Genomic DNA, 13446 nt, shown 5'->3' with positions numbered 1-13446 from the left:
ATAAATAAATAAAATTATTTATGTTATCAATATTTTGTTTGATATAAATTAATCTCATCTTATCTTTGTACAAAACAAGCAATCATAAATTAGAATAAAGCATACAAAAGCAATGCCATATCCATTTTTTCTTGTAGTGAATTTAACTGTACAACAATTAATTATAATAAACAAATTTCAAAACTCATAACCAAACACATAACTCAAAAGTCAACTCAAAAATTATTTTTAAAACTCATAACCAAACGCACAATTCAAAACTTTTTTCAAAAGTACGAATAGGGCAATTTTTCCATCAACACCTATGAATAATGCAAGATAAAATAACAAATGAGAATGAAAATTATCCATTCATTATTAAGGGAAAATTAAGAGAATGAATTGAAAGGAAAAGACAAGAATGAATTGTAAAACAGAGTAGTGTGTTAATTAATCAGTAATGTATTGATAATTTCAACATTCACAATAAACTAGAACGCTCTTACAATCCAAAAGAAATAGATAGTAAACTTACACTTGTCATATTGGTAATGAGAAAACAAATAAATAAATAAAAATGGTACAACAGATTTTGTGTTTGTATGTTTGTACCTTGCAGTTGGCAGTTTAACGTATATCCACTCGAGGAATGTATCGGATGATGGGCCAATATTCTTTCCCCTTTACACACTTCTGTTTCAGTATTGGAATACGTCCCCTGATGTCCAGTGACAAAAGCGAGGGAGGGAAGCCTTGTTCTGGAAAGGTCGCAAGCTTAGGGCAGTCACAGATCCATAGATGCAAAAGAGAGGGAGGCAACCCTTCCTTTGGAAAGGACGCGAGCCTAGGGCAAAACCAGATATAAAGTTGTTGGAGAGAGGTGAGGTTTTGAAACTCCTCATAAGAGAGTCTTTCCAGATTTCGGAAGCGTTTGATGGTCAAATTGATGAGAGAGGTGGGCAGGAACATCCCTTCTTCTGGAAAGGACACCGTATCTCCCCACGGACAATCTGGGCCTTCAAGTTCGAGTTTTGTAAGAGAAGAGAGTTTGTGCAAACCCCACTCTAATGGGGATGGAGGCGGAAGTGGAAGTTGACCGACGTCGTCCCTTGTCAAATTCCTGATTTCAAGTGAAGTGATGTTGGTGGGGCAACTCCCTTCCTTGACAAAGTAGGAGACCATTCCTGCTCTGCAATCAACTAAACACAGCTTTTGAAGCGAAGTGAGTTGGTTGATGTTGTTGTTCTCATCACGACCACCAAGTGACCGGGGCTCCAGATTAGGACAACCTATCATCCGTAATTCACTGAGATTCCTGAGATTATTGGCTTCAGGTAAAGATTTGAGTCTCCCACAAAAATCGATATGAATAGTTTCAAGAGATGGACAATCAATTTTGATCCCTTCCTCTGCAAAAAATGACTCCAGCTTTGCACACGAATGAATCCAAAGTTGTTTTAGTGTGGATGGTAGCCCACCTATTGACAATAAATATGTGAGTGATTTACAGCAAGAAACCTGCAAATGTAGCAGATTATTGAGTGTCGTCAACTCGGGTAGGGACTCCAAAGCATTACACGTTGAAACGCTCAGTTCTCTCAGCATAGATGGCAAACCTTTCATTGGAAAAGAGATCAGACTTGCACAACCGTCGATTCTAAGCACCCCAAGAGATGTGTATGTGTGCAGATCTTGTGGCAATTTCTTCAGCATTCCACACTTTTCAATTGTTAAATACTCGAGTATCATCATGCAAGGCAGCCCCTCATGTTGCTGCTTTGTCGAACCTTCTCCTTCTTTTTCTTGCTCTTCTTCAAACAAGCAAACCAGTTTGGGGCAATTAGAAATCTTCAAATGGCAGAGGGAAGGGAGACATACTTGCATTCTCACCTTATTCCGCCACAATGTTATGAGTTCTTGGCAGTTACTAATGTTCAATTTCTCGAGTCCCATCAAATCTTGAGTAAACCATGTTGGTAGGAACGCCAGTTTTTCAACATGAGAAATGCTCAAAGCAGTTATTGAAGTCAGATGCTTAGACATTTCATTAGCCAGTAACTTTTCATCAGTTGTGCTTGGATTGCAGAGGGAGTCAAGAGCTGTAACATGGCTAATATCCAAGGTGAGGGAACCAAGTTCAATCGTGTTCTTCGTCCCTAAGAGTGCTGGAAGGCTTGGGAGCATAACATTATTCATCGACAAGGATGCAAGTGATGGCTGAACGAGGGTCGAAACATCAATCAACAACTGCGGACAACCATCAATTTTGAGAGAATTGAGACAAGGAAGATCATTTGGTAATCTTCCAACAAGTTTGGGACAATTTATGATGGAAAGCTCACTGAGATGACCAAACGACTGAACTCCCTCTGTTTCAAAAGCAGACCAATCCTCCCATTCTGGCATAAACTCAAAGCGTAGTCTCTCTAGAGAGGGGAAAGGTTTGGCACCACACTGCTGCCCAAAGAACTCACAACCCAAGTGCTTTATTGCACTCATTTCTTCAATGTAAAGGTCTTTAAGCAAGGGTAGTTGTCCAAGTGGTGGCAAAGATGTGCAATATTTGCTACCTTTTAATCGCATGAACACCATTTTGGAGAACGAAACATCTCCAACCCAGTTTGGAAATTTTGTACTGCCATACCCACAGATGGTGAGTTGTTCCAAAAATATGAAAGGTCTCATCACATCAAGCACATCCCTCTCAACTATGCCATTCTGTGAACTACAAGATTCATCCCATTCTAGTGATAACTCTTTTAACTCCTTAGACGTTAAATTGGCATCCCTTGCATCCCTAACACCATTGACATTCTCTAGTCTTGATATATGTATTGCCCCTCGAATGTGTGATAGGTTTTTCAACTCTCCTATTTTACGCCCACAATCTTTACCCACTATAAAATTTGACAATGTTTGGAGATTAGTTAATTTACCTATATGTAGTGGCATCTCTTCTGATGATGGAATATGCACGCCAGTCATGTCAAAATGGCGCAAGTTCACCAGCCTCTCCACATTTAGAGGCAACTTCTCAAGTTTACGACAATATTTCAAAAGCAAGACTTGTAAATTGTAGAGAGTTACCACTGTGTCAGGTAACCTTTTAATCCCAGAATTGGATAAATTAAGGTACCGCAAATGCTTTAGATCTCCAATGGAATCTGGTAGCTCATTTATCCCAGTACTACACAAACGCAACTCATGCAAGCATTTTAACTTTGGCAACAAATCATGCATCAAGTACTTCGTTACAAAGTGAAAATGTTTTGGCAAAAATTCTAAGAATGTTCGTAAGCATTTGGCATCATCGAAAGCTTTAAATTTTTTGATTCCATCATAATAGCTAGCAACATAAGATGCATGGCGTGCTTTGTCCGAAATCTTGTTCTGCCGGCCACCCCCTAAATTATTTTCCAATCTAAAACATTTGTTCCCTGCAACATCTTGAGCCAAATCATTGATGAGGTCATGCATTATGAACTGCGATTGGTTACCACTTGACGGTTGAAAAAATGATCTTGACACCAATTCGTGAAAATACTTGAGGCCTAAATCTTCCATTTGGTCTCCACCGTTTGGTTGCTCAATTAAACCTTCAGCCATCCATAGCAAGACTAATTCCTCCTCCATGAATTCGTAGTCCTTTGGGATAATTGCACAGTAGGAAAAGCACCTCTTCAAATGGACAGGGAGATGAAGGTAGCTCAATTTCAATGCTGTGAGAACGCCACTTTCCTCATTCCATATATTGCTGTTTAGTATCTCTTTCCATTCATGTTCTTGTTTACAGCATAATAAGCTGCCAAGGGCCCTCGCTGCCAAGGGTAAGCCTCTGCACCTGGTCTTAACAATTTTCTTACCAATCGATACCAATTTTGGGCATTCCATGATATTTCTATTCTCAAATGCATGTTGGGCAAAGATTAACCAACAATCGTCATGTGATAAGTTGTGCAAATTGTGATATTTATCCATTCCCATCTGCTTTGCAACACCTCTGTCTCGTGTTGTCACAATGACTTTACTTCCAGGTGCTCCAGCTCCAAATGGGGATCGTAACAAATTCCACCCGTCACGTCCATAGTCCCACACATCATCTAGGACAAGCAAAAACTTTTTCCCTGCCAACTTTTTGCTAAGTTGAACTTGCACCTCATTTAAGGTACTGAAATTACATGAACCGTGAGTGAACGACTCGAGAATTGCCTTTGTTATTCTCATAACTTCGAAGTCATCAGATACACATGCCCATGCTTTTAGATTGAAATGTTTTTCCACTCTGTCGTCATTGTAAATGTGCTGAGCTAGTGTAGTCTTGCCGATCCCACCCATTCCTACAATAGGAATTACATCAAAAAAATTTCCAGTAGGTGCATCCCCAAGTAGCAATTCCATAATTTGCTTGATGGCTTCATCTCTGCCATGAATGTGAGGCTCCCTCAAACATGTAGTTTGTGATCTCTGCCGTAAATCTGTAGACATCCTCCCAACAAGTCTTTTATCTAAACCAAGATCTTTTCCTTTTGTAGCAACTTCTTGTAATTGACTAGTAATCTCATTTAGCTTTGACCCAGTTTTTAAATTGAATGGAACTATAGAAGAGAGACGTGGAAACTTAGCTGGTCTTCTTCCCATCGTCGTCTCCTCCGCCATTAGCTTCCTTTCGAGAGCTTCAGTGGCAAAATCATCCAATAAGTCATCTGCATCATAAGCCAAAGGTTGAACCTCTTCTAGCCACTTTTTGATATCCTTGTCGTACATTTGTTTGTTCTCTGCATCAGCCAACAAAGTCTCTAAATCCTCTAATGCCTTCTTCAGATTCTGGATGCCAGTGCCAACGTCGGCTGTGCTCACTAAGTTGCTAAAATAAGAGGACAATTTATCAACCATAGCTTGTACGAATGGGGAGATAAAGATCCCAAATACATCCATGGTGTTTGTTTTGAAAGAAGGAAAGGTAATGAAACCAAGCAACACAGATATCAAGAACAGACTGAAGAACCTCTACAAACTTGAAAGGTAAGAAACGAAGCAATACAGAGATCAAAAACAGAATCAAACTCTGCAAACTTCAAACAACTTTGGAATTGTAAAGGATCTGAAAAGTCAGAAACTCATCAAAAACAAACAGTTTGAAGAAGCTCTGCAAATGAGTAGTAGTTGAAGGTTGTAAGTTGTGATCAAAAGCAAATGAGGAATTGGTGAAAGAAGGGATATGAAGAAAAAATAAGTCAATAATAATAATGGAGTCTCATCTCATTGCTTCCTACTTTTCTCAATTTTGTTTAGTCGTGCTAGATGGTCAACACCACATTTTGACTGGTAGATGTGATTAGGAAAATAGAGAGAGATAGAGAGAGAGAGAGAGAGCGAGAGAGAGGGGCCAGCCTTTTTTTTTTTTTTTATGAATAATGTTTAATATTGCTGAATTTCATTCTCCTTGGACTTCTTGGTTTCTAGTCTTTTTTTTTTTGTTTTTTTTGTTTTTTTTTTTTTTTTGTAAATCATTTTTCTAGTTCTTTTATGGATTAGGTACAAATGTAAGAGTATGATGAAGCATAGGCTCACTAATTATATATATTCCATCATAAATGCCTCTATAATAATCATATTTCTGAAAAATTAAACATTTAAAAGTTAGCAACTTCTCTAAATTTGAGCTATATGATCCTAGTGTTCTGTTCCAATAATTTATTAGTCACTTCACCAAGTGGTTTAGTAAAATTTAATTAACAGTTTTACCATTTTGTTTCAAGAAATACGTATGAAATTGTCAACTTTTTTCATTTAGTATTCGATTGCTCGCCCAGCCAAACAAATTGTCTCCTTTTTCACACTTGAACAAAAGGCTTCCATTCCATGTTACTTGTAAATAATATTTCCACAAAAAACTAGGGGTAGATTTGGATTGTTAAAATATTTTGTCAAATGAAAATGGATTTTTTCTTCTTTCATATTCAATTCAATTCAACAAGGAAGGAGCTATTAGACCAAGTCTTGGATACGGTACTCAGCATTTTGCAAGAAAATGGAAGCGTAATACAGAATTGTTAAAAGAAAATTTGAAGAAGGTGCCAGTACAGGCACTGTTTTGTAATATATGCTTAAAATTTTGGATTAAAAAAAGACTCAGTAACATTGCTATTGCCATTTGCAAACTTTTGTATGCTGGCTGATGTACCAAACCTTGTGAAAGATTTATCTTTCGAGAATCTGCAATTGAGGTGGGTTTTATTTTATGTTTCCAAAGAAAATAAAGTGGCAGTTCTCCAGTGTTGATACTTGGGTCAAATCAATCAAATATCCTTGGAAGCCTAGGATACACTAAAATTGCAAATTGTTCGGACATAATTTTGTGGGTCATTATTACTTAGAAAATTAAAATAAAAAATAAAAAATTGAAATCGAGGAAAAGATGGACATTGGGGAAAACTCAGACACTGTTTTCGAAGAAATTTCAAAGAAAAGGGATTGTCAAATACAAGGTGCTATTTGGTAGGCCTTTCATTTTGTCACAATGATGATATTTCTTAGGACCTGTTGGTTAATGATAAATAATGTGAAGAAAATAATCAGCTTTAAGGCAGATTAGAAGGGGAATGATGCATATTAATAAATTCCTTCCAAATTGAGAAAACATTAGAGAAGTGCTTAGGAAGTAGTATAATTACCCGATGCTAATTAATGAACCAAGCTTACAACTAAAAGACCTGTCAATAATATCCATACCTGATTTGAAAATAACAAACATGGAGATGTTTGGAAATTCATAAATGAGTATAAAATGACCCTACTAGGATTAATTGCATGAACACCACTTTGGAGAACGAAACATCTCCAACCCAGTTGAAAATTTTGTACTGCCATACCCACTGATGATGGTGAGTCGTTCCAACAATTTGAAAAGTCTCATCACGTCAAGCACATCCCTCTCATTTATGAATAAAAACTGACTGAAACTCTGCAAACTTCAAACAACTTTGGAATTGTAAAGGATATGAAAAGTCATAAACTCCTCAAAAGCAAAGCAATACAGAGATAAAAGAAACAACCAGTTCAAAGAAGCTCTGCAAATGTGTAGTAGCTGAAGAGTGTAAGTTGTGACTATTAAATTCAATGTATAGAGAAAGAGAGAAATAAATTGTGTATTATTCATATTGTTGAATTACAATGGTTACAGGTTCCTTATATAGGAGAGGATTTTGAACAATTCAGACAACGGAATGATGGCTCATGATGGAAAGAGCCTAAAGCACTAACATAAAGCTAACACTATTATACTAATATACACTAACAGCCCCCCTCAAACTCAAGGAGGATAGGAACCAACCAACTTCAGTTTGAAGAGAGTAACAAAACGTAAAAATAAACTAAGAAATAAAATAGGATAGGAGACACTGTATGGTCGTGTCAGACCAGTGTAGAGGACATTGTATGGTCGTGTCAGAGCAAGGTTGAAGACACTGTATGGTTGTGGTAGACCGTTGTAGAAGACACTATGTGGTCGTGTCGGACAGATGGAGAAGACACTGCGTAGTCGTGTCGAACCACTATAGAAGACATTGTATGGTTGTGGCAAACTGGTGTAGAAGACACTGTATGGCTCGTGTCGGACCGGTGTAGAAGACACTGTGAGGTTGTGTCGAACCGCTGTAGAAGACACTATGTGGTCGTGTCGGACCGTTGGAGAAAACACTGTATGATCGTGTCGAACTGTTGTAGAAGATACTGTGTGGTCGTGTTGTACCGTTGTAAAAGACATTGTGTGGTCGTGTCTATATATATACAAATATGTATATATATATATGTCAGTCTCGCCTTAAAAAGGAGTGCCTCGCTGTCAAAAGTCGTGCCTTGACACGCGGCGAGCCATCAAACGTCGCGCCGGACACACGGCGATTCACGTGACCAACAGAGCGTCGTGTCTGCCTCGGTTTTCGCTCTCTCTCTGTCGTCTTTTTCTCTTCATTTTCTTTTCAAACCGAGACTGTTGAGAGAGACAGAGCACAAAGATTACAAACCACTCTGCAACCCCTTTCGCTTGCATCCTCTGCATCCGCTAACATGGCCTCTTCCCTTGGTTCGCTCACCCTCTTTCCAGATCTCAACGAGTCCACAAGAGAGATAACCGGTACTGTTGTCCTTGAACCTCAACCAAGCGACTTTCTATTGTCCCTTGTGCTCAGCTATCCAGAAATGTCAGTGGAGCAAATAATGGCAACACAATCAGACATCGAGGCTAACTCATATACACTAAAGTCATGTGTGGAGACCATGACTGCGGTCACGAACTTGTCCCATCGACTACAGAACAGGACGGTTGAAGTTTATCAACTGTTAGCATAACTCTCCCTGCTGCAATGTATGTATAAAGATGCTCGATGAGAGATCAGCTCATTGAAGAAGGAGAATAAAGAGCTGAAACGGCAAGTCACCTCCAAGGCCCGATTCGGAGTGCCCTCATACTCCGCATTTGACGGCCAGCGGGGAGTAATTACATTTGGAAGTGCGGCCAAGACCCAGGCAGAGTCGTCAAGAGCTGCGAAGGCGAGGAACGAAGCTGGTGGCAAATGAAGTTGGGGTGTAATCTTCGCCGCCAGGGTGGTTTTGTGTGGTGTTGGTTTGTGGTTTTTTTTTTTTTGAAAAGAAAGAGGTATGTTGATCGGGGTTGAATCTTGTCATGAATAAAACTAGTTGATTGTGAATGGTGAATGCGTTTTTTTTTTTTTTTAATTGAAAGTTGAACTATTGATGATGAGTTACTGACATGGGAAGTGGAGCAACGTGGGTGACAGTTGGCCCATTGATGTGGGTAAAACCAGCACATGGTTTGTTGGTTTGTTTGTTCAAAAAATTGTTTAGAAAAAGAGGGAGGTGGAATGATGATGATAATGTTTTGTGGGTGGATAGAGCCTGAGGGAGGAGAGTGAGGAGAGAATATATATACTCCCTCCGTCCCAAAATAATGGTCCTTTTTGGGGAATTTAATTTTTTTTGGTAGTACAATTATTACATTTGAAAAAAGTTGATTTTCTAAAATTATCCTTTTGATAGTACATTTTTTGGGAATATCAATGTCATAATTGTACTTTTTATATTGTTTATTAATTTAAAAGAAGGGCAAAATAGGAAATTTATATTATTTTTGTACTTGATTTCTGAAGAGGGACTAATATTTTGGGACAATAAAAAATAGAATAAGGGACTAATATTTTGAAACGGAGGGAGTATATAAAATAAAATAAAGGAGGGAGTGGGACGCGATCCACTTCCCATGTGCTGATCCACTTTTCTGGCGTTGAAATGGGTCAGGCTTGCACAATAGTATTGAGAGGTGCAAGCAACCACGTGCTTGATGAAGCTGAGAGATCTCTGCGTGATGCGTTGTGTGTGTTGTGGAGGAGTTTTAAACAAATATATCTGTCTCTCACTTCAACAAAATGGGCCGTGGTGGAGGAGTTTTAAACAAATATATTTGTCTCCCACTTCAACAAAATGGGCAGTGCTTGATGTACTTGATGTGGCTATTGTTGGTGCTGGGATCTTTGAGAGGGAGGACAAAGATGCAATTTTTTCTGCTGTTGAAACTATAGCAAAACACGGTAATATCATCAGACCGGACTGGAATGGTCTCAACGTATTGCTTCTAAATGCCGTGCAGGCAGCTGCACTTGACCTTGGACTCGTGCCAGAATCTGAAAATAGCATTGAAACTGCAAAGTTCTTGTATTTGATGGGTGCTGATGATGCGAGCTTGGAGAAACTTCCTAAAGATGCATTTGTGGTTTATCAGTGCCACCACGGTGACCGGGGTGTGTATCATGCTAATGTCATTTTCCCAGCATCGGCATTCACAGAGGAGGGGATATATGAAAATACAGAAGGGTGTGCTCAACAAACTCTACCTGCAGTTCCCACTGTTGGGGATGCGAGGGATGATTGGAAAATAATTAGAGCTTTGTCTGAGGTGGCAGGAGTTCGCCTGCCTTATGATAGTCTTGGCGCTATCCGGTCTCGGATAAGGAATGTGGCACCCAATCTCTTGCAGATAGATGAGAGACAACCAGCTACTTTTTTTCAGTGTTGGCTATGAAGCACGGATACTTCAAATAGAAAGACGTATCCGTATCGTATCTGTATCGGATACTGATACTCCTTGGATACTTACGGGTATGTATCAGATATTTATTAAAAGTATCAGATACTTCTTAATTAATTTTTCATTAATTTTGAAGTATTGGATACTTAGTTTTGAAGTATCGGATACTCCAAGTCACATATTATCGGATACTTCTTAATCAATTTTGAAGTATCAAATGCTCCAAGTCACGAATTACTCCTTTTACGAAATTAGAATTGTATCATTTCTTGCATAACATCATAATATAATATAATTACAAGGATAAATAGAATATTTTTACAATAATTTGCTTCTTTTTTTTTATAAAAATAACATAGTAAGCTAAAGTAATAGAATTCATCAAATTGACATATCTTCATTGTATCATGCATGTCTCCTATAACTACATAGAAATAAGGATTAACAAGATAATATAACAATAGTAAAATTAAATATCAATAAATAAATAAGCAAATAAACTTGCATAGAATATTTTTGACTAGTGCAAAAGGAAAAAGCATAGGGTCAAGTTTTGGATTGTTTTGATATTATAATATCAACATATTAGACTTGATAATGAAATGAAATATTTGCAAGACCTATTGAAAATTTAAAACCTAAACTAGCTACTGGATTAAATTAATATCTAATTCTTAAATATTAGTATTTTGCATTATAAAGTTACTGTGGTTTCTTAACATTCTTGAGCTTATGTGTAACTCATTGCTAATAATTTATTTACTTTTTATTTTTTTACAAACGTATCCTAGTCGTACCCGTATCCTACTTTTTTAAGTTTTGTCGTATCGCCATATCCGTATTGTATCGTATCCGTATCTCGTATCCGTATCCGTGCTTTCTAGCCTGAGGGCTTTGGGTGAGTATTTGGGTCATGGAAGAAGAAATTAGGAAAATTGGGTTTGTCCGGCAGGCGGCCAAGGCGAGGCTGCCGCCCGCCGGTGAAGCGGAATTACTAAGTTCTTAACCTAACTCTGATATCATGTTGAATTCAATGTATAGAGAAAGAGAGAAATAAATTGTATATTATTCATACCGTTGAATTACAATGGTTACAGGTTCCTTATATAGGAGAGGATTTGGACAATTCAGACAACGGAATGATGGCTCATGATGGAAAGAGCCTAAAGCACTAACATAAAGCTAACACTATTATACTAATATACACTAACAGTGACCAAAAGCAAATGAGGAAGTGGTGAAAGAAGGGGTATGAAGAAATTAGAAGTCAACAATAATGGAGTGTCATCTCATTGGCCATTTTTCCAGTTTGTTTGCTACCTACTTTTTTATTAATTTCTCTGTATAATTGGTGGATGTGATCAGGAAGAGATGTGAATACAGAGAGGCCGGCCTTTTATGAATAATGTTTAATATTGCTGAATTTTCATTCTTGTTGGACTTCTTGGTTTCTAGCCTTTTTTTTTTTTTTTAATTTTAAAAATCATTTTCTAGTTCTTTTATGGATTAGGTACAAATGTAAGAGTATGATAAAGCATAGGTTCACTAACCATTTATATTCCATCACAAGTGCCTCTATAATAATCAAATTTCTGAAAAATTAGACATTTAAAAGTTAGCAACTTTTGATCCAATAATTTGTTAGTCACCTCACCTAGTAGCTTATTAAAAACTTAATTAACAGTTTTACCATTTTGTTTCAAGAAAGGTACATATTCACACGTATATACATCTCAAATTGTCAATCTTTTTCAGTACCAAAACTATGCAAACCAACTTTACAAAAATGAGCAGGTGCAGTGTTTTTCAATACCCTCTAATACAACACACTCACCCTACCGAAACAAAATGTCTCCTTATTCACACTGATGCATTAATTTCAATTCAAGGAGTAGTAGTATTCACTGAGATCTCAATTCTAGTCAAACTGTAAAGGTATCTTCAGACGCTGCAATGGCTTTAGTGCCACAATTAGATGTGCAAACAAAGGCCACAAGTTCGGATCACTGCACACAATAGTGGGAAGAAATTAGAAGAGATAAATGAGATTAAGGCTTTGGATATATCTATGGTATGGATATATTATGTATGTCCACATATATGTATTTCCGTCTTTTTCCTTTTGAAAATCCCTTGTCTAAAAGAACATTTTAGACTTGACTCCATAGTTTTTTTATTTTGGAAGGTATTATGTCGAAGGGCCTAACTAGCACTATGCCTCAGAACATCAACTTATCTGAAAAATGGATGGGAACTTTGTTCAAGTAATTGCACTTCTACATCATTTATATGATCAAGTAACAAAACATACTCTCTCTAAAGAATGCTCTTGAAAAGTAAATTCCAATAAATCAGCCACCTACCTAGCTGCAAATGAAGATGTGTGTCGTGGGACTTGACTCTTTTTTTAAAAATAAAAATCAAAATCAAAAATCAAAATCAAAATCAAAACCATGAAATAAGGGTATCAGCATAATTATAGTGAAAGAAGTCAATAGTGGCATCTCATTTTACTCGGTGGTCCATTTTCCAACCAGGTTTTGCTACTTTTTTACTCATATCTGTATCTGTACTTCAATGGAAAAAATAAAACTAAAAGAGCTGTTAGAGAAGTCAATAATGGCATCTCATCTCATCTTCAGTGGCTCATTTTCCAATCAGGTTTGCTACTCATTTTTTACTCATATGTGTACTTCAATGACAACTTGCAGGACTAATGAAAATTAATTAAAAATAAAAAGAGCCGTTAGAGAATTTTTGAGGAGTTCAGATCCTCTGTAGTGTTTCATTCTGTAGTGTTTCAGATCCTTCGCTACTCATTAAAAATTAAACGATGCTGTCTTGGTGGAAAAAATACAAAAATAAATAAACAACCAGAGCTCCTTCTTCCCCTTCCCAATCAGCCACCATGACCACCTCCTGTCCATGGTGATTCGCTATCAGTCAATGCACTGCTTTGCTGCTGCATAGGCTAATAGGCATTCCAATCATGTGCACCTGTACCATACACCTGTTGCGTGGCGTCTTTTGGTTGGATGTTCCATATGCTTTGGCCATGTGGCACTCTGTGATTGGTTGAAATGTTTCATAGCCAAAATCGCATTCTATAAGTGATTAAATTCGACGGGAACATTTTTCGCAAGGTCTTTGGTCATTCCGGATTCAATGATGAGCTTTGTTTCTACAAATTCTGAATATTTTTGTGAGTATTAAAATAAATAGAATAAAATAATAAAAAATAAAGATATTAAAATAAAATCCTCACCACCCTTATTAAAATTGGGGGAAAATGGGATGTCAACCATAACCAAACTGTTTTGTGGGAAAAAAGTTTTAAAACAACTTATATTTTTATATTATTATTA

At 37.3% G+C, this 13446-nt stretch overlaps 1 protein-coding gene and 1 pseudogene across 6 annotated transcripts in view; one reads left to right on the top strand and one right to left on the bottom strand.

The window, feature by feature from the left end:
• The window catches only part of LOC114319652 (putative disease resistance protein RGA3), a 37655-nt gene extending 32432 nt beyond the window's left edge, over positions 1–5223 (bottom strand). For 5 of the 6 annotated variants that reach the window (XR_014361867.1, XR_014361868.1, XR_014361869.1 and 2 more), the window contains exon 1: positions 592–5223. Coding sequence is in view for 1 of the 6 variants with exons in the window: in XM_082915856.1 (XP_082771982.1) it covers positions 654–4914 (4261 nt within the window). In the remaining 5 variants the exon portion in view is untranslated. The remainder of the gene's footprint in view (positions 1–591) is intronic. The other variant, XM_082915856.1, reaches the window with a different exon arrangement.
• Positions 5224–8749: 3526 nt separating this feature from the next.
• On the top strand, positions 8750–10075 carry LOC145819175 (NADH dehydrogenase [ubiquinone] iron-sulfur protein 1, mitochondrial pseudogene; annotated as a pseudogene).
• Positions 10076–13446: the final 3371 nt, after the last annotated feature.

Source organism: Camellia sinensis, chromosome 2 (genome assembly GCF_055761805.1).
Source record: "Camellia sinensis isolate YWXY chromosome 2, ASM5576180v1, whole genome shotgun sequence".
NCBI lineage: Eukaryota > Viridiplantae > Streptophyta > Magnoliopsida > Ericales > Theaceae > Camellia > Camellia sinensis.
Note: the sequence above shows the minus strand (reverse complement) of the source record. Positions and strands in the feature narration are given on the sequence as shown.